This window comes from Triturus cristatus, chromosome 3_2 (genome assembly GCF_964204655.1).
Source record: "Triturus cristatus chromosome 3_2, aTriCri1.1, whole genome shotgun sequence".
Lineage (NCBI taxonomy): Eukaryota > Metazoa > Chordata > Amphibia > Caudata > Salamandridae > Triturus > Triturus cristatus.
Genome location: NC_140584.1, coordinates 1,215,234,721 through 1,215,254,466, shown reverse-complemented (window position 1 = coordinate 1,215,254,466; position 19,746 = coordinate 1,215,234,721). Strand labels below are relative to the sequence as shown.

The 19,746-nt window shown below is 44.2% G+C and overlaps 1 protein-coding gene and 1 long non-coding RNA gene across 2 annotated transcripts in view; one reads left to right on the top strand and one right to left on the bottom strand.

The window, feature by feature from the left end:
• Window positions 1-19,178, top strand: part of LOC146859486 (olfactory receptor 13C3-like) — a 65,200-nt gene extending 46,022 nt beyond the window's left edge. The window contains exon 2 of the mRNA XM_085646760.1: window positions 18,207-19,178. Coding sequence (XP_085502886.1) covers window positions 18,225-19,178 — 954 coding nt within the window. The 5' untranslated portion in view covers window positions 18,207-18,224. The remainder of the gene's footprint in view (window positions 1-18,206) is intronic.
• The window catches only part of LOC146859485 (uncharacterized), a 46,868-nt gene continuing 35,492 nt past the window's right edge, over window positions 8,371-19,746 (bottom strand). The window contains exon 3 of the long non-coding RNA XR_014979777.1: window positions 8,371-8,714. This is a non-coding gene — a long non-coding RNA (uncharacterized LOC146859485). The remainder of the gene's footprint in view (window positions 8,715-19,746) is intronic.

The window sequence follows — 19,746 nt, the reverse complement described above, 5'->3', positions numbered from 1 at the left end:
TATGCAGAGAGGCTATTATTTTGGCTGATAGAAAATCCTCTGGGGAACCAGATTTTATATGGCTCATTAAGGAGGTGAGATCGGAGTCAGTGACTGCTGGAAACATCATAAGTGTGGTTTTACTCCGTGTGGGCAAAATGGGTGAAAATGAGGAGTTGTCACTATTTTGATTTTGATTGGAGGCCAGTAAAATTTTATCGTAGATAGAATTAATTTTATTTTCAAAAAATAATGAAATTTCGTCACATAGTTGTTGGGAAAAGTCATCAGGACTTTTGCATGCAGTTGGCTTTACAAATTCCTGGAGAATTTTAAATAGTTCCTTAGATCGATTTCCCGCTTCAGCGATTTGTTGGGAGAGGCTTTTCCTCCGAGCAAATTTGATGTTTTTGTAGTATTTAGTCTGAGCCTCATAGTGTGATCTCTTGTTTTCTTCAGTTCGTGTTTTTCTCCACTTCTTTTCCAATCTCCTGCAATTTTGTTTTTCTATTCTAAGCTCCTCGGTATACCAGATTTCCTGTTTGGTGGCAGGGTATTGTTTGTGTAGTTTTAAAGGTGCTATTTTATCAATAGCTTCCTTAAGGGAATTGTTGAACTTGGTTAAAACAGTCTGTATGCTGTCGGTCTCTATGGGAATGGGCTGCTTCCATTCATTTTGCAATTCCTCTATGGTGACTTTATACCACTGTCGACGCCAGACAGGTGGGAGGGGGTTTATTTTAAGGGGCTTATCCGCTTTAGATATGGAGAATTCCACGATGAAGTGGTCGGACCAAATTATATGAACCGGGGAGGAACATTGTACCTGAGGAAAGTTGGTGAAAACCAGATCAAGAAGGTGACCTCCTATATGGGTGGGCTCATGGTTTTGTAATGTCAGACCAAGGGAGGATAATTCGGAGACCAAGGAGGTCGTTTCAGGGAGTGTGGGGTTATCAATATGAACATTGAAATCGCCAAGGAGAAGAAAATCTTCTTTTGCTTTAAAATGTGGGGCCAGAAGCTCCAGTAATGCTAGAGGGAAACCTGTAGAGGGCCCAGGGGGGCGATAGACTAGGGCTCCTTTCCAGAATCTATTTGAGGCATATTGCATTTTGAAAATTAATATTTCAAAGAGAGAGTTATGCCTCTGTTCTAGCGTGATGATCTTCAGGTAATCTTTGTGTATAATGGCTAGGCCACCACCAGTTTTCACTGGACGGTCAAAATGGACGATCTTATAGCCCAGAGGAACCCCGACAGCAATAGCGGGGACTGTATGGGGTTTCAACCAGGTTTCCGTAAGGAAACAGAGATCAGGTTGAATTGTTTGTATTAGGTCCCATACCTCTAGTTGATGTCTAGGTAGGGAGCGAACATTTAAAAGAAGACACTTCCTTTGTTTCCTTTTTTTTTGCATCCTATTGCTGGATGTTATGAAGGATGTTTGGTATTTACAGTGTATGCATGAGAACGGGCCCTCAGGACATGGCCGGCGGTCTCTGGAGCAGTCTGTGAGAGGAATTGGTTTAAGGTGTAGCAGAGCTTGCGCTGAATACCTGATGTGAGGGGCCCTTGCAGCAGTCATAGGCAAAAGTGCCAGTCTCATAGTCCCTAGTCCCGACCTGTCGCGGACGGGCGCAGACGGGCAGGACTCTGGCACGACTCCGGCGCAGATCCGGCGCATCCGCTGAACGCGTCCGCTGCGCGGAGTCATGGCCGTTCTATTTAAAGCGCTGCTAGAGCACGTCACCCGCCTGACCCACACCCAATATGGCCGCCAAAACCGGGAGCCCAACCCTCGGCGTCGATACTCAGCCGGGGCGGTCCGGGGGCAGAGGTGGGGGGGAAGGAACACAAAGCGCTTAAGAGTGCGAAGAAAGTCTCTGGGTCTCTCACGCTTAAAAAACAAGCAATCAGAGTCACACGTATTAAAATTCACAAAGAGTACTTAAAAGAACAAGTGAGGAGAGGAGACCTCCCGGCTTCCGCCTCAGGAGGGGAAAGGTAGCTTCTGTGGTTATCACTAGAGTAGATTCACCACTTCCTTTTTAAAGCGCTGCTAGAGCGCGTCACCCGCCTGACCCACACCCAATATGGCCGCCAAAACCGGGAGCCCAACCCTCGGCATCGATACTCAGCCGAGGGCGGTCCGGGGGCAGAGGTGGGGCGGGGGAAGGAACACAAAGCGCTTAAGAGCGCGAAGAAAGTCTCTGGGTCTCTCACGCTTAAAAAACAAGCAATCAGAGTCACACGTATTAAAATTCACAAAGAGTACTTAAAAGCACAAGTGAGGAGAGGAGACCTCCCGGCTTCCGCCTCAGGAGGGGAAAGGTAGCTTCTGTGGTTATCACTAGAGTAGATTCACCACTTCCTTTTTAAAGCGCTGCTAGAGCGCGTCACCCGCCTGACCCACACCCAATATGGCCGCCAAAACCGGGAGCCCAACCCTCGGCGTCGATACTCAGCCGAGGGCGGTCCGGGGGCAGAGGTGGGGGGTAAGGAACACAAAGCGCTTAAGAGCGCGAAGAAAGTCTCTGGGTCTCTCACGCTTAAAAAACAAGCAATCAGAGTCACACGTATTAAAATTCACAAAGAGTACTTAAAAGCACAAGTGAGGAGAGGAGACCTCCCAGCTTCCGCCTCAGGAGGGGAAAGGTAGCTTCTGTGGTTATCACTAGAGTAGATTCACCACTTCCTTTTTAAAGCGCTGCTAGAGCGCGTCACCCGCCTGACCCACACCCAATATGGCCGCCAAAACCGGGAGCCCAACCCTCGGCGTCGATACTCAGCCGAGGGCGGTCCGGGGGGAGAGGTGGGGGGGGAAGGAACACAAAGCGCTTAAGAGCGCGAAGAAAGTCTCTGGGTCTCTCACGCTTAAAAAACAAGCAATCAGAGTCACACGTATTAAAATTCACAAAGAGTACTTAAAAGCACAAGTGAGGAGAGGAGACCTCCCGGCTTCCGCCTCAGGAGGGGAAAGGTAGCTTCTGTGGTTATCACTAGAGTAGATTCACCACTTCCTTTTTAAAGCGGTGCTAGAGCGCGTCATTCGCCTGACCCACACCCAATATGGCCGCCAAAACCGGGAGCCCAACCCTCGGCGTCGATACTCAGCCGAGGGCGGTCCGGGGGCAGAGGTGGAGGGGGAAGGAACACAAAGCGATTAAGAGCGCGAAGAAAGTCTCTGGGTCTCTCACGCTTAAAAAACAAGCAATCAGAGTCACACATATTAAAATTCACAAAGAGTACTTAAAAGCACAAGTGAGGAGAGGAGACCTCCCGGCTTCCGCCTCAGGAGGGGAAAGGTAGCTTCTGTGGTTATCCACTTTACGCAAAGCCCTCGGCACACATCACTATCAACGGCTCCCTCTCCAAGTCCCTCCCCCTCCAACTAGGGACTAGGCAGGGTTGTCCGCTTTCCTCTTCTCTTTTCTTGTTGGTACTAGCACCCCTTCTACAATGTATAAAACAGAATGCTGATATCACTGGAGTGAATTTTAATAACATTCAAGTTAAACGAGCTGCATACACAGGCAACATTCTGATAGTTACAGAAAACCCTGAGCCCTCTTCTGTAGCCCCGATGAACACAATAATCATCTGCTCCAGACACTCAGGTTATAAACTGAGCAGAGACAAATCTGAAGTAAAAGAATTAAACATTCACTGCACGAAAGAGACCTTAGGTACACCTGGACTAGCTTGGCAACCTGGTTACATAAAATATTTGGGGATTGAGTTTGGCTGCAACATTATCGACACACTACTGCACAATAAAAAATTTTTACCCTTGCGAAAATCAAGAAGCTACTAGACAATTGGTCCCCCAAATATATCACTTGGTGGGAGAGAATCAAAATGATGATCTCCCCACTAGTTAACTACCTAATCCACATGTTACCCCTTGTTTTATCAGACGATTTTCACCACAAACTTGACAATCTCATTTCTAAATTGACCTGGCAAGGTAAAAAAGCTAGACTTGCCCGCAAAAAAGCTTGGGCTAGACAGTACCCTGGGGAGCGTTAACCTGGCCGATTTTCCTTATTTTCAAGGTTGCAGATTGTCAAAAGAAGTGTTGCTAAACTGACAGTAGGAGACTCTCCGCTCTGGCATTGAAGCAATTTTCCGTACAGTTAGGTGAATCCATTTCTAGTGTTCTTTGACTCCAGTCAATACTGGGATTATACTTGGTGAGCCAAGGCAAGCCTAGAATCAATTACAATTGTGGTGCATCAATCAAACTGAAGATTATCTGCTCCTGACATTTTAAGCCCATCAACAGGGTTGCCTCTGTTTCATGTGTGATCAGACCAGAGAAGAGATGAGTTCCATCGACTGAGTGCTTCCAGGGTTGTTTTCTTGACAAATCCAATTCTCAAACTTCAGGCATACTTAATGTCTCAAAAGTTACCCGGTGCTCCGGAATCCCTCATGACTGAAGTCCTTTGACTTTCCATATCTTTAAACTTGTCAGGGAAAGTGTGGTGCTGCTGACTGTAGTGTATTAGCTACCTGCTGAGATGTGACTGACCAAACTCTAGGTTTCTTTGGACACTCTTTGACAAAATGTACAGAATAGCTGCAGAATGAGCATATTTAGTTTAATCTTCACTTTTCTTCTTCTTCTTTGGACTGAGTTCCACGAATGGAGCCAATCTGCATTAGTCATCTCATGCCACGTTTTCAACCGCCTTTGCACTGTTGCTCTTAATTTTATTATAACTAGGTATGAAAATCTTGTTTCTTTTTCAAATCTTTCATTTAAACTATATTCAATTTGCAATACAAGATCTATACATTCTGATATTTCTTTTGGGAACTTGCGCTAATGCATCTTTCAACTCATTCTTAAGCCCACAATAGAATACAGCTGCTCTTTTCGATTCTGGACAATCTGTCTCTACTATGAGTTTATTCAGCTGTTCTAAGTATGCTATTAAATCTCTATTACCCTGTTTTACCTCTAGTAGTTTATGGTCCATGGCTTGAGTTGCTGTTCACCTGCCGAAAATTCGTAAATATTTTACTTGGAAATCTTGAAAATTACACAAAATTGTGTATTTTCGTGCAATTATTGCCATTGACCAAGTTGCTGCATCTCCGGTCAGAGAAGACAATATAAATGCCACCTTGGATTGGTCTTCTGAAGAAATAACTGGTCAACACAAAAAATGTAAGTAACATTGTCTCAGAATAATTTGTGCCTTATGTGGATCTCCACCAAAACGCTCTGGTTGGGAGTGATGGGAGAGAAGGCACGCATCACCTGAGTTGATAGCCCAGGAGTCTGAGGAGTACTTGGAAAATCTGCAGACCCTTTCTCATGGGACTTAGGAGGCCGCTACTAACTAACCTATCAATTGTCTAATCGTACAGACTCCTGATTTGCCCTTCTCAATTCTTCTCTCAAAACCTCGTTCTCATCAATCGTGTCATTTAATTGTTTTTACATACTTTATAGTATTGTAGTAGGAGCCCTCCCATCTATTCTCTCTGGCATTCTGCTAGGTGGAAATCTAATTCTATAATAATAGGGTGGCACGTCTATCTGTCAAGTACCTTAATGCAATTTCCTCAGCAGCAGAAGAAAGGTCCTCAGCTCCTTCCACTTCTACCTGTGAGAGATTAAGAGTATCTATCCAAGGCTGCAGCAGGGGGAAAAGAAAAGTGTATAATAGAGAGGCTGCCTCGGTGGTCTGGTTCTTCTACTGCACTACAGGTCCTCTCTTCTCGTTGACCAATAATTGAATTGACCTGGATCCGCTGCAGAGGAAAGCAGATTCATGTGCCAACAGCAAAGGTGTGATTGGCTGTCCTCAACTTGAGAGGAAAATTGCAGCTGCCATTTTATCAATCGGGATACGGTTCTTGGTGTGGGTGGGAAATTAAGTTAAAATAAGATTGAGGGGTCAGAGTAGTGGTATCCTGACCCCATGTTACTGGTGGAAGGGTCTCCTAGGGACCCCTTATGGGCAAGAAAGTTTTCCTTTTTTTTTTTATTTATGGTACAAAAATCTACAGAACCACCAAGGTGCTCAGTGCAGCACCCATGCAATTCCACAGGGGATACAAGAATTTTGGAATAACTCTGAAAAATTAGAGGACCACCTTTTAAGAAACAGATCTTTACTTAGGATACACTAAGGGAAGAATGGGACTACCTCTTGGTGTATTCTACATATTTAAATAACTATTTGAAACACCTACAGGTATGACAAAAATACAAGGACAATATGAATATGAGAATTAATGATGTTATTAAAGTTACTGAGCACTCACTCTGGAGCACCCTAAGACCTCTGCCCATACCACATCTTCCACAAAGCCGCTACCTCCATTGCCCCCGAACTACAACGTGCCACCAACTGCTCCATCTAGAACCGCCACCTTCCCTGACAACTGGAAACATGCCAAGATCAACCCACTGCTGCAGAAACCACCTGCTGACCCTACAGACCTCAAGAATTTCAGACACATCTCCCTGCTCCCCATCCCAGACAAGATCATCAAGAAGGCCATCAATGCCCAACTCTTCAAGTTCATCGAAGCCAACTACGTCCTGGGCTCCTTTTAATCTGGCTTCCGAAGCTCCCACAGTACCGAGACTGCCCTCCTCACCACAACCGATGAGATCCACTCCCTCCTCAACCGGAGAGAAACAGCAGCCCTCATCCTACTGGACCTCTTAGCTCCCTTCATCATCATCTCCCACCGCAACCTAAGCATGAGACTCCATGACGCCAGCATCCTGACAAGCATCCTGACAAACCCCTGGACTTGATTGAATCCTTCCTCACCAGTAGAACACAGCAAGTCAGGCTACCACAGTTCCTCCCAGAACCCACTGAGATCAGCTGCACAGTACCCCAGGGCTCTAAACAGGCACACAATAAGCATAACTAACTTCTACAATGGGATGAAGGCTCTGCTACCTGGATGAGAGTCAGCTGCCTCAAGCTCAACTCAGACAAGACCAAAGTCCTAATCATGGGGCCCAACACCTCTGCTTGGGACGGCGCCTGGTGGCCCAGGGCGTTAGGAACCCCCCCACCCCATGAACCACACCCAAACCCTTGGCATCATACTGGACTCCTTGCTCACCATGAACTGCCAGATCAACACAGTCTTCTTATCATTTTTCCACAATCTAAGCCTACTTTGAAAGACCTTCAGATGGATCCCCACTGAGGCCAGAAATATGGCCACCCATGCACACATCAGCAGCAGACTCGACTACAGCAACACACTCTACACTGGAATCACCCATAAACTCCTCAGGAAACTACAGAATGTATGAGGGGAAACAGTGAGGGAGGAATTAATATCACACAAATTGTAATTACGATCCCTGTGCAATCCACAGGGGCTGGAATTCAGCCCAGCTAGTAATGTGGGGATTTACAGACCTATATATCTGATGTTTACAAACCCCTTCCAACCCTGGTATTTATAAATTCCTCCAGCCAAGGGTAGGAAAGGGGGCTATGAAAGTGAAAATCTCAAGGACAAAATTTTTCATGTAAATGATTGTTTCCAAAATGAAACCCATGGAACCTGCCAACCATTGACTCTGGACACCAGCAGCTGGCGAAGGTTTCCGGCGTAATCTGCGCATGTTTGTGAATTTCAAAAGGCATAATTCTGCCCCATGTGAAGAAGTACAACTACCTTCAATTGCAGATTTACATCCTTTTGCTTTGAACGAGGCTTTTTGACTGGATAATTCTTTCTTCATTTAATGAAGGGGTTTTCCCAACAGGCATCAGTGTGCTTGTTATCCATGAGAATGTGGAGATTCCCTCATAGCCTATTCCTGCATTGGATGTGTGTGAGGCACTTTACCACCTAAAAGTGCCTTTCCATTTTGTAGGCAATGTTATATGAGGTGCAAATCATAAGGTTCAATTGTCAGTGTTCATTTAAATTGATTTCTCTAACACCTCTGCCTGCAGCCAGCTGATCAATGTTTGAGCATCACCACTGTTCATACCAGAAACACTCAGGAAGGGTAGGACCACCCCCAGTGCCCCTCTGACACCAATGGTGGTCATTTCTCCTGCCCCTAAATATTTCACACCTTACATAAAAAAACTCAAATTCTTTTGACAGCATTTTTACGATCTCAATTTAGAAAAAGGTATTGCAATCTTGGCCCTATCGTTACCCTTATGACATTAATTATTTCTCCTCCAGAAAAATATCAACTCTTGGATACAGTTTCTGTAATTTGTTCAAAAATGTACTCCAAGATAGGGGCCTGATGGAGATGTGACAAATCGATTGAGAATTGCACGGTGAAACGCAGAACAAGAAGGGAGGCTTGGTGGATCAGGGGGGTGGGTTTGACCAATTCTTGAAGGTAATCTGAGATGTGAGACAGTGCTAATGTGAACTATTGTTGATTTATTAATGAAACCTTTAATAAAAAAGATATATAAAAGAGAAGATTCTACACCAAGAATAATAGTCATCGAATTTTTCGATTTGGAAGTATCAGGACCGCTGGAGTCAACAGTTATGACTTCAGTGAGCTATCATGGACCCTGGTTGGCCCTTTGGGCTTGGATCATTCTGAAGCTGTGGCCGATCCCAGGCACTGTCCAGTCCTTTCATAGTCCACCGCCAGGCAGGAGGTGCCGTGGGCAGCCCCTGACCACAGTCTTCTCACCATATTCCACAGCATGTCCTGAATTCCTAGGATATCGCCTGCATCCCTTCCATCGCTGCGCCTGCTCCCACAGACAGACAAAAGGTTACTTCAAAACTGTGATTCCCTTGAACAGATTATAGAAAACAAGAAAGACTTCATTTTGCAGGACATTATCTCAAAACACATTATCTCATCCTACAATAAAAAAAGTACACATGCAGAGAGGGATGTGCACACATTTGAATAAAGTTCTCTGGATTTTGGAAGGAACTTTCTTCCCTTCCACAGAATTTTATATTCCACACTCTACCTTAACAGTAGTAGTAGTTCTTGATTTGATCAAAATAGAGATCATTCACAAAAAGTGTAGATAACAATCTCCCTAATAAATTACATTATACAATATTAAAGTAGAAAGTATGAGATAAAAAGATTAAAAAATGTAATGAAAGATAAAAAAAGACAAGTTAAAAACATGTGGCCATAAACTGTTGAAGACGAGTGTTATCACCAGCCTCAGAATGACATTTGCTTCTTGTGCCTGTACTTGTGTTGTACTAGGCTTCACCTTACGGAGAGCAACTTGGACCTAATGCTCCAGGTATATAACAGGCGGCTGATGTGGCGAAGGCACCACTTTGTTGGGTCTGATCTAAATAATCTCAGCACCTATTCTGGATGCTTGATTGATAAGAGCCGACATACAGGCATTAGGCACTTTGTCCTAGTCTGTACATAGCAGGGACAAAAAACATAAGTGATCCAATGTTGCCGAACGAAGGAAACATGCTGGGCACATTGAGGGCACATTGAGGTTACAGTAGCCTGAGTCCACCTACTTCTAAAGTAATTTAGTTTTAAATTACCATACCTAAATTGTAAATAAAGTGCGCATGCGTGTGATGGTTCAATTTTATCCATAATATCCTTGGATAAAAAACTACATTTAAAATCTAAGAATCTTCCTGTTAAAGTGCCCTCTGCTGCAGCAGCACAGCTGGGGTCATAGATGGAAGTCCAGAATGTATTTTTCTAACGGGTAGTGCAATTTGGGCCTCCAACCCTCGCCTCATTAGCCAGTGCCACACCTCTCTGAAGCACTTCACCTGACTTGCTGCTCTGTCGAGGTTCAGAACTTGCTCTACAGAGTCTTCCACTGGAATTTGGGTTTGACCGGTCCACATTCAAACCCAAAACAATAGGGATTTCAATTCTGCTCTGGGTTGAGTACACCTTAGACCAGGAGAAGTGGGGCACTGTTCGGCCATATGAATGTATTTTCTGCTAATTCCAGGCTTTTAGTCTGGTCTTGGCCCCATAGTTCTGCTCCATAGTGAGCGCCCCCAGACTTCTGGCTCGCTGAATTTCTAAAACTGGAGGGGTCGGAGGACAAGCAGATCGATTACGTTTCCTAAGCACTGCTGAATCAACAAGCTGTAATGTTAGGGTGCTCTTTTGAAATTCAGATTACTCTTCAGTCCCATACCTCAATAGTCAAACATCTTCACTTGTTCTAATCTGCAAATCCTTCCCTTTAAAACAGCAATGTTGATCTTAGAGCAATGAATCCCCAGCCGAAATCAGCGCACACCTTTGCAATATACTTTGCATGCCCATAGGGGTTTTTCAATCAATGATGTGTCATCTGGGAACAGTGGTGAAGGTATTTGCCTTCCCGCAAGCTTAGGGGGATCACCCCCGGACTTATACAAACGCTGGATCACCCCATTCATATAGAGGGTAAACAGGGTTGGGGCAAGAAAACTTCCTTTCCTAACTCCTTCATGCACGCCTATCTTCCCAGTGAGTTCACCCCCCTGGTTCCATCGGACTTGGCATAGCTGTCCCGGTGCATATGACTATAGGCTGCAGTGTCCCATTTGGTATATCGCGATCCCTCAGGGCGGCCCAAAGTTAAGTGTGATTTAAGGAGTCAAACGCTTGCTTGACATCTACAAACACGACATAGAGCTGACACGTCTTGATGATAACCTTAATAACATCTGAGGACATTGTGAAGTTTAAAAGTACAGACTTTGGCAAACTGTAAATGTTCTGTCCATTCATATACTCTCTTGTGTCCTCTGTCACAGAGCTCCAGTGTTGCTAAATCCCTGAGGATGGAAGGTGCAGCAGACTAAGGGGCAGTTTGGATTCACCTCCTGTGAGTGAAGACCAGAACCCCCACAGCCTGAAGACATCCCATCCCACCAGCCACTGTCTGACCCCCTCTGCACCTCTGACGTCGCGTGTGGAGAGACAGCGGGTGTCAGGCTGAGGACAGTGGGGCTTGCGTCCCTTGTGTACTATGTTTAGTGAGCCTCACACTCAAGGTTCTGGCTGTTCCCAGTCTTGCCTCTTTCTGTCTTTCTGTGTGTGCAGATGTTTGTCCGGGTGTGTTTCTGTGTTGATGTGTCTGTGTGGTTGTGTGGGTGTGCCTGTGTGGGAGGGTCTGTATAGGTGCATGTCTGCATGGGTGTGTCTGTGGGGGTATGTGCCTTTGTGAGTGTATGTGTGTGTGTCTCTATCTAGCTCTGTTTTACTACTCATGGATGGTCTCTCTAAATGCCTCTTCAGTTGTGCTCCTGAGTCTCTCTCAGTCTGTCTCCAGGATACCTCTCAGTCTGTCACAGTTATCCAATATTTCCTGATTTGTCTCACATTTCTATGTCTCTTTGTTGTTAGTTAAAGGGTTGTTGCTCCGCTGCTAGTTCTCTCTCTGTCTCTATTTCAGTTCCTTTCTGTTCCTCACTGAACATGTCCCTGTGCTTTTCATAAGTTTCTGATTCTGAATACCCATGTATTTGGAAATGTAACACAACGTCTTGTAAATAACAATACCACAGGGTGTGGTATTTCCCACAGGCAGGATTGCCACATTGTTGTAAGTTCTAGAAGGACAAAATGTGGGATGACACAGTAATACCATGGGTTGGACCCTCAATCAGGGGTGCAAAAGCCCAAAATGGACAATGTATCTTTGATAAATATCAGAGTAGATCAGCTGGAGACAAGTGTGCATGAAACAAAGCATGGTGCAAATGTTGAGTATGTTTTACACTCCTGATTCTGGTGTCCACACATGTTGGTAACCTGTTTATCACAAACAGAACAGTTGGATGTTGTCATGTCCCCTCTAGCTTAGCTTCATCACTTCTGTGGTAATTTGAAGAAGCTGTGAGGGAGCCTCAGGGCCTACAGTGCACCGCTGAAGAGAGAACGAAGCAATCAAGGCATAGGGTGAACCCATGCACACAGCTCTAGAGCATAGGTTCAATTATGTAGTGCAAAATACATATGTATATTTTTTTATCCCATCCAATTTTCTGATCCTTCCTTCACCTGCTTCTCTTTGGCCCTTTCTCCCCAGGACACTGGTTCGTGTATGGAGTGTTGGGGTAGCCAGATAGATGAGGCTCTCTTGGTTGTAAGATGTGATCCTCACAGCACAAATAAATGTTGTTACTTACCTCATGTTTGTCTCCTTTATGGCAAATATTTTCAAGCAACGAGGACAGGATGCTGAGAGCTGACCCGAAGTCTGCTTGTCCTGGGTTTGCTAGTGAAAGGGATCCACCATCCATTTGAAAGCCTGTGTGCGTCACTTCGCCGCTGTGTCTACAACCATTCTTGACCCACTGCAGGTCCTTCGCAAGGGGCGACTCTTGCTGCCCTGTGCCTGGAAAAATGTCTCTGCTATTTGTCCTAAAAGTTACTTTTTGTTCATCATTGTATCAAGAATTGACAACGTTTGGGTTTCCGCGCTCTGCCTCACCCTCAGACGTTCATGTCTGCAGTCTCTCCCCAGCATGTCAAGTGCCACACATCTTGTGTTAGAATAACACATTTGTGGTCCTGTTCCTGCATTACCTCAATGCCTGAGATTGTCAAGCAAAAGAAAGCCGTCATGAAGTGCCATAAACCCATGTGGCTTTACTGGGATGGACGCATAAAAGCTGAGCTTGTTTTAAAAAAACTACAAGATGGTGCTAGTGTCCGACGGGATGACCAGCAATCTCAATAGATTATGATGTGAAAATATCCTGCCATCACAGAAACCCACATGCAAGCCAAACGAATCTCAGAAATCTGAAGACCTAAACACAAAACCACACACTCACCTAATTAATGTAAAAAAGCACCCTCTGCTCAAACCATAGTATCAAACAGCTGCAAAATGAACCTTGTAAATACAGGCAAAAACTGGGATGAGTGTAAACAGCAGTAAGAGAGGGACCTGATTGGAGATGTGGACAGGAGAAGATCTGGGGCCCCTCTCCCATATTATCACCCGCCTCGGTCACAGGTGACAGACCCTGGACAAACTCAGTCCATTGGGCATGGTCTGATCGTGCCATTAATGTTATTGGATGTCAGCCAGAGAGGCACAGCTGGCTAAGGCAGAACATCTCCATTTAAAGTATTGTTTGTCTCCCAGCCCACTCAGCAACATGTGTCCAGTCTAGGCTTGGGCTATGCTAAGTGTGGGTAACATTATACTGTTCATGAGAAAGTGTCATAATTACACTGACATTATGAAAATGTCACACATAAGCAATCTGAAACCTTGGCAGCTATGTTTCCCCTGAATGCCCACAAGTGAGGGTCACATACGGCAGGCTTCGTAATGGGAGTTGTAATGTGGAGGGGCATTTAGGCAGGCCCAGGCAATCTAGTTCAGCATTGATGGGTCTAAGCAAATCTCCTCCAAGAGAGCTGCGTTCCAAGCCTCAATGTCACACGGTGGCCATTTTGTATTTTCTGTTAACTGCAGTTATTAACCCTTGGCTTTCCTCGTCAGGGCTTCGGCTAGTCTGCTGGCATAAACCTTTAACCTGCTAGTTTGTGGGCTGCATGGCCATCAGGTCAGTGGCAGCCGGCTCTCCCTTCATAGAGAAGAATGACCATCGCCAGATTTACCTACTAGGGCCGCAACATGCAAGGGAGAAACTCGGTGTGCGAAATTAGCTTAATTTTCTATCACGTAATTATGTGAAATTTCAGACAATTTACACGTAAATACACAAAATGACAATCTTTCATTTTGTACTAATATTTAGTGCACACTCTGTCCTTCTGTCTTCATAATTGGACGCGAGGATACATTTCTCACAAGAAAGTGAAAAACATGAAAACACCATGAACAAAAGTCCCACATGTTCCTGTGTGCTAGTGGTTAAAATTATACCATGCATGGTGCGATATTATGCGATGACTTAGACTTTGCATGGGCAAAGTGGGTTCTGGACCCATCTTCAGCCTTTCAGGAGGCCCCATGCTGGTGCCAGCTGTGTTCTGAAGAGCCTTGTGTTGCAGCGTGGAACATCAAATTCCCCCTTCGTCACAGACCAAATATCACAATACCAAATTCGCTCAAGAACATTCATTGGTGGGGCCCATAACACTAACACTCACACTCTGTTGATTTGCTTCCCTAGAGGAATACGTTTCCAAACGCTGACATGAAAGGAATATCTTTACCTAACCCTAAATACGTTGACTCCAACTTTGAGATATTCCCCTCATTAGGAGATGAATCATTTAGTTGTTATCTATGGTTTTAGTGATCAAATTCATTTATCTATACACTACTCTTAATCCTAGTACTCTTCTTCAAATAATCGACACAACACATTTATCAATTAATCAAATATCGTTTATCTAAGAAAATTGCAAATCGTTAGAAATCGTCATCAGCATTGCAGAACATCATATTTACCTAATCTGGCTAATAGTCGTCCTCTAAGTCAGTCAAGTCGAGGAAAATCTTTATTTCATCAAAGTTATGCTGCAATTCAGACTCTCAAAGATTCAGGAAAACAGCTGTCCAGCAGTGTCACCGTCCTCTCTGTCAGCATAACGTCAGGAAATCGAGTTCGTCAAAGAAGAGAGTTTTTTTTAGTTAAATTCCCTACCTACTTTTATAATGAAATTAATGTCAAAATGTATCAAGATTTAGGGTTTCAACAATCCCCATTGGTGGACATGGGGTCATCCGTTAAAGTTCTCACATAGTCCGCAAAAATTAAGTCATCGCACTTGCTGGTTCCGGTTTTAAGACTGTCCTTTGTTTTGTCGTTGGCGAAGCTCCCGGAGCGATCTTGACTAGAACATCAGCTCCTGGGGTCAGGACTAGGCCACTGTTGCTGGCGGTGACGCATGCGCACTTCACCCAGAACCTCGTGTCTCAACGGCAGTCACGTCAAACGTCTCGTTCAGCCATTTTGAGTTAGGCTGAAATGGGCAACTTAAGCAAAACAAACACAAAAACGTAATTAAAACATAGAAATGGCTAATAAAATGTTAAACCCTCACTAATACCCTTATGCGTAAGTAATTATCTAGCAGAATAGCAACATCCAAAGCGTTTATACTCACTCAATAAAGCACAATTTACAATTACATCACATAAGCAACATATATCATGCAATATTCTAATTTTCTACTATTAGTATGCGTACATATATTAGTTTACAATTAGTTTAGCAATGCAAAGTGCAATTCCCATGTGTAATTCTTTTGTTAATATGATTGATAAGTCTTTCACTGCAAAGAAATTAATAAGATTACTATTAGTTGATTATTCAGATTAATATAAACATGCAGAATGGGGGGGGGGGGGTATACAAAATGTTGTGCTACCTGCTCCAGCACTTGCTTTGATGAGGGAAACAACCTTTACAACGCAACTATTACATCGCACTACACTTACAACGCAGGCATTACAACGGAACATCCTTTACAATGCATGACACTACAACGCATACCATTACAACGCATACCATTACAACGCAGACACTACATCGCATGTCACTACAACGCAGGCATTACAACGCATACCATTACAACGCATACCATTACAATGCATACCATCCAACGCTTACCCTACTGTTGCACCCCCTGGAGTAAGAATAGTAATTTTTACCCCTATACTATCCAACACTTACCCTACTGTTGCACCCCCTGGAGTTAGAATAGTAATTTTTACCCCTATACTATCCAACACTTACCCTACTGTTGCACCCCCTGGAGTTAGAATAGTAATTTTTACCCCTATACTATCCAACACTTACCCTACTGTTGCACCCTCTGGAGTTAGAATAGTAATTTTTACCCCTATACTATCCAACACTTACCCTACTGTTGCACCCCCTGGAGTTAGAATAGTAATTTTTACCCCTATACTATCCAACACTTACCCTACTGTTGCACCCTCTGGAGTTAGAATAGTAATTTTTACCCCTATACTATCCAACACTTACCCTACTGTTGCACCCCCTGGAGTTAGAATAGTAATTTTTACCCCTATTCTATCCAACACTTACCCTACTGTTGCACCCCCTGGAGTTAGAATAGTAATTTTTACCCCTATACTATCCAACACTTACCCTACTGTTGCACCCCCTGGAGTTAGAATAGTAATTTTTACCCCTATACTATCCAACACTTACCCTACTGTTGCACCCTCTGGAGTTAGAATAGTAATTTTTACCCCTATACTATCCAACACTTACCCTACTGTTGCACCCCCTGGAGTTAGATTAATAATTTTTACCCCTATACTATCCAACACTTACCCTACTGTTGCACCCCCTGGAGTTAGAATAGTAATTTTTACCCCTATACTATCCAACACTTACCCTACTGTTGCACCCCCTGGAGTAAGAATAGTAATTTTTACCCCTATACTATCCAACACTTACCCTACTGTTGCACCCCCTGGAGTTAGAATAGTAATTGTTACCCCTATACTATCCAACACTTACCCTACTGTTGCACCCCCTGGAGTTAGAATAGTAATTTTTACCCCTATACTATCCAACACTTACCCTACTGTTGCACCCTCTGGAGTTAGAATAGTAATTTTTACCCCTATACTATCCAACACTTACCCTACTGTTGCACCCTCTGGAGTTAGAATAGTAATTTTTACCCCTATACTATCCAACACTTACCCTACTGTTGCACCCCCTGGAGTTAGAATAGTAATTTTTACCCCTATACTATCCAACACTTACCCTACTGTTGCACCCTCTGGAGTTAGAATAGTAATGTTTACCCCTATACTATCCAACACTTACCCTACTGTTGCACCCCCTGGAGTAAGAATAGTAATTTTTACCCCTATACTATCCAACACTTACCCTACTGTTGCACCCCCTGGAGTTAGAATAGTAATGTTTACCCCTATACTATCCAACACTTACCCTACTGTTGCACCCCCTGGAGTTAGAATAGTAATTTTTACCCCTATACTATCCAACACTTACCCTACTGTTGCACCCTCTGGAGTTAGAATAGTAATTTTTACCCCTATACTATCCAACACTTACCCTACTGTTGCACCCCCTGGAGTTAGATTAGTAATTTTTACCCCTATACTATCCAACACTTACCCTACTGTTGCACCCCCTGGAGTTAGAATAGTAATTTTTACCCCTATACTATCCAACACTTACCCTACTGTTGCACCCCCTGGAGTAAGAATAGTAATTTTTACCCCTATACTATCCTATACTTACCTTAAATGCAATTTAACATTATGCGTTGTAATGGTATGCGTTGTAAAGGTAGTATGCGATGTAATGGAATGCGTTGTAAAGGTAGTTTTTAAAAATGCGTTGTAGTGTCATGCGATGTAATGGAATGCGTTGTAGTGGATGTTGCGTTGTAAAAATTGCGTTGTAAGTGCATGCGTTGTAAAAGTATGCGTTGTAACGTCATACATCCCTTTGATGACCTTCAATAATTCTTAATCAGATTGTTTAAATACTGTTAATTTAATGTTAATGGGAGTGATGTGTGAGAAAATTTGGTTGAATGTGCCTCTGCATTGTCAGTGGCATGGCCAAATAGGGCATAAAAGCTGACATTGGATTATAAATTCAAAGATGTTCCAACCAGGGGTCCTAAAAATACATTTGACCGCGGGCCCCCCATATTCTTAAGATGTCCCTAAGACCAGATGAAGACAAAAACCATGCTCTACTGTTCAGGTTTACTCCCTTAGTACTAAGGAAGGAGTTCATTCAGACAGACCACAGACTCCTTGGTCAATTGGACTGCAACTAGTCTTTGAGAAAACAGATAGGGCTGCTTCACTGTAGCTCTTTCCCTTCAATTGTGTCTGCTTATGTATCTTGCACCATCCCAGTTTTTTTCTTTATTGCCATGTATATATATGAAAGTTGACATAAGAATTTGAAACACCAGATTGATGCATTGACTATCTGATGATGACATTTGTCATTGATAATTAGAGCTGAGATGTTATGGTTTTGATTAAAGCTAAGACAACCCTAAGCACAGTAACTGGAATGTGTTGATCTGAAAAGTTACAGTCAGTATTGGCCTAAGTTCAGACTCACTACAATTGACTGCAAATAATATTTTTAGTTTTATGTTTGAGCATGCCTCTGCTGATGCAACATGACAAGAACCAAGGGAGAAAGAATTCTAAGTTTCAATGCAAGTGAATATTTTAAGTGTCTCCAAATCTAGGGGATGTACAGTTTGATATGTCATCTTTAAGAATGAGAACCCATTATTCTGTCTTTCTCTTTCCTTTAAGTTTCCATAGGGGCTTAGCATGGACAGAGGGAACCAGAGCCTGCTGACTGAGTTCATCATTGTGGGATTTCCTGTGACAAGGCAGACAGGGATTGTGCTGTTTGTGACTTTCCTCGCCATCTATCTGCTCATGCTTGCTTCCAACGGGCTCATCATTGCAGTGGTCCACACAGACTCTCGGCTTCACTCTCCTATGTACTACTTCCTGTGTAATCTGGCCTATCTGGATATTGCTTTTTTATCAACAAACGTCACTACCTGCTTGAATGGCTTCCTCTATAAACCAAATATTGTTCCATTCTCCATGTGTGTTGCACAAATGTTCATTGGCCTCGCCTTGGGAATCACCCAATGTATCCTTCTGGCTGTGATGGCCTGGGACCGCTATGTCGCCATATGCAAGCCCCTGAGCTACCATAGCATAGTCAGCAAAGCCACTTGCATCAGGCTCAGCGTCCCGACCATCCTCAGTGGGCTTCTCCTCTCCATGGTGCAGGTCTTTCCCACGGTCACTGTGCCCTTCTGTGGGCACAACACCATCGACCATTTCATCTGTGAATTGGCCCCCGCCCTACATCTGGCCTGCGTGGATATTAGATTGCAACAGCTAGTGATCCTTATCATCTCAGTTGGCGTTATTATAGTTCCTGTGTTGCTGATCACCTTCTCATACCTTCGCATCTTCTACACCATCTTGAGGATGCCAGCGTCCAGCAGGCGCAAGGCGTTCTCCACCTGCAGCTCTCACCTGACTGTGGTCATCCTCTTCTATGGGAGCATCATCATCATGTACATGCTTCCCAAGACCATCATCCCAAAGGAGGAACAGAAGATCTTCACTCTCATTTATGGTTTGGTGACCCCGGTACTTAACCCGCTGATCTACACTCTGCGGAACAAGGAGGTAAAAGGAGCTCTGAAGAAGCTGGTCAGCATCAGAGCCACCTGGCTGGGGTCAAAGCCTTTAATGTGAATCGACAACCGAGGGCTGTCCTCTGCGCAGTCACTGAAGTGGGAACATCTGCAGATCCCCACAGTCAGGGATCACACATTCCTTTAATGTGAATCGACAACCGAGGGATGTCCTCTGCGCAGTCACTGAAGTGGGAACATCTGCAGATCCCCGCGGTCAGGGATCACGCAATCCTTTAATGTGAATCGACAACCGAGGGCTGTCCTCTGCGCAGTCACTGAAGTGGGAACATCTGCAGATCCCACAGTCAGGGATCACGCGTTCCTTTAATGTGAATCGACAACCGAGGGCTGTCCTCTGTGCAGTCATTGAAGGGGGAACATCTGCAGATCCCCACAGTCAGTAATCACCCATTCCTTTAATGTGAATCGACAACCGAGGGCTGTCCTCTGTGTATTCATTGAAGTGGGAACATCTGCAGATCCCCACAGTCAGGGATCTCGCATCCCTTTAATGTGAATCGACAACCGAGGGCTGTCCTCTGCGCAGTCATTGAAGTGCAAACATCTGCAGATCCCACAGTCAGGAATCACGCATTCCTTTAATGTACTACTCCTTAAACTTACAA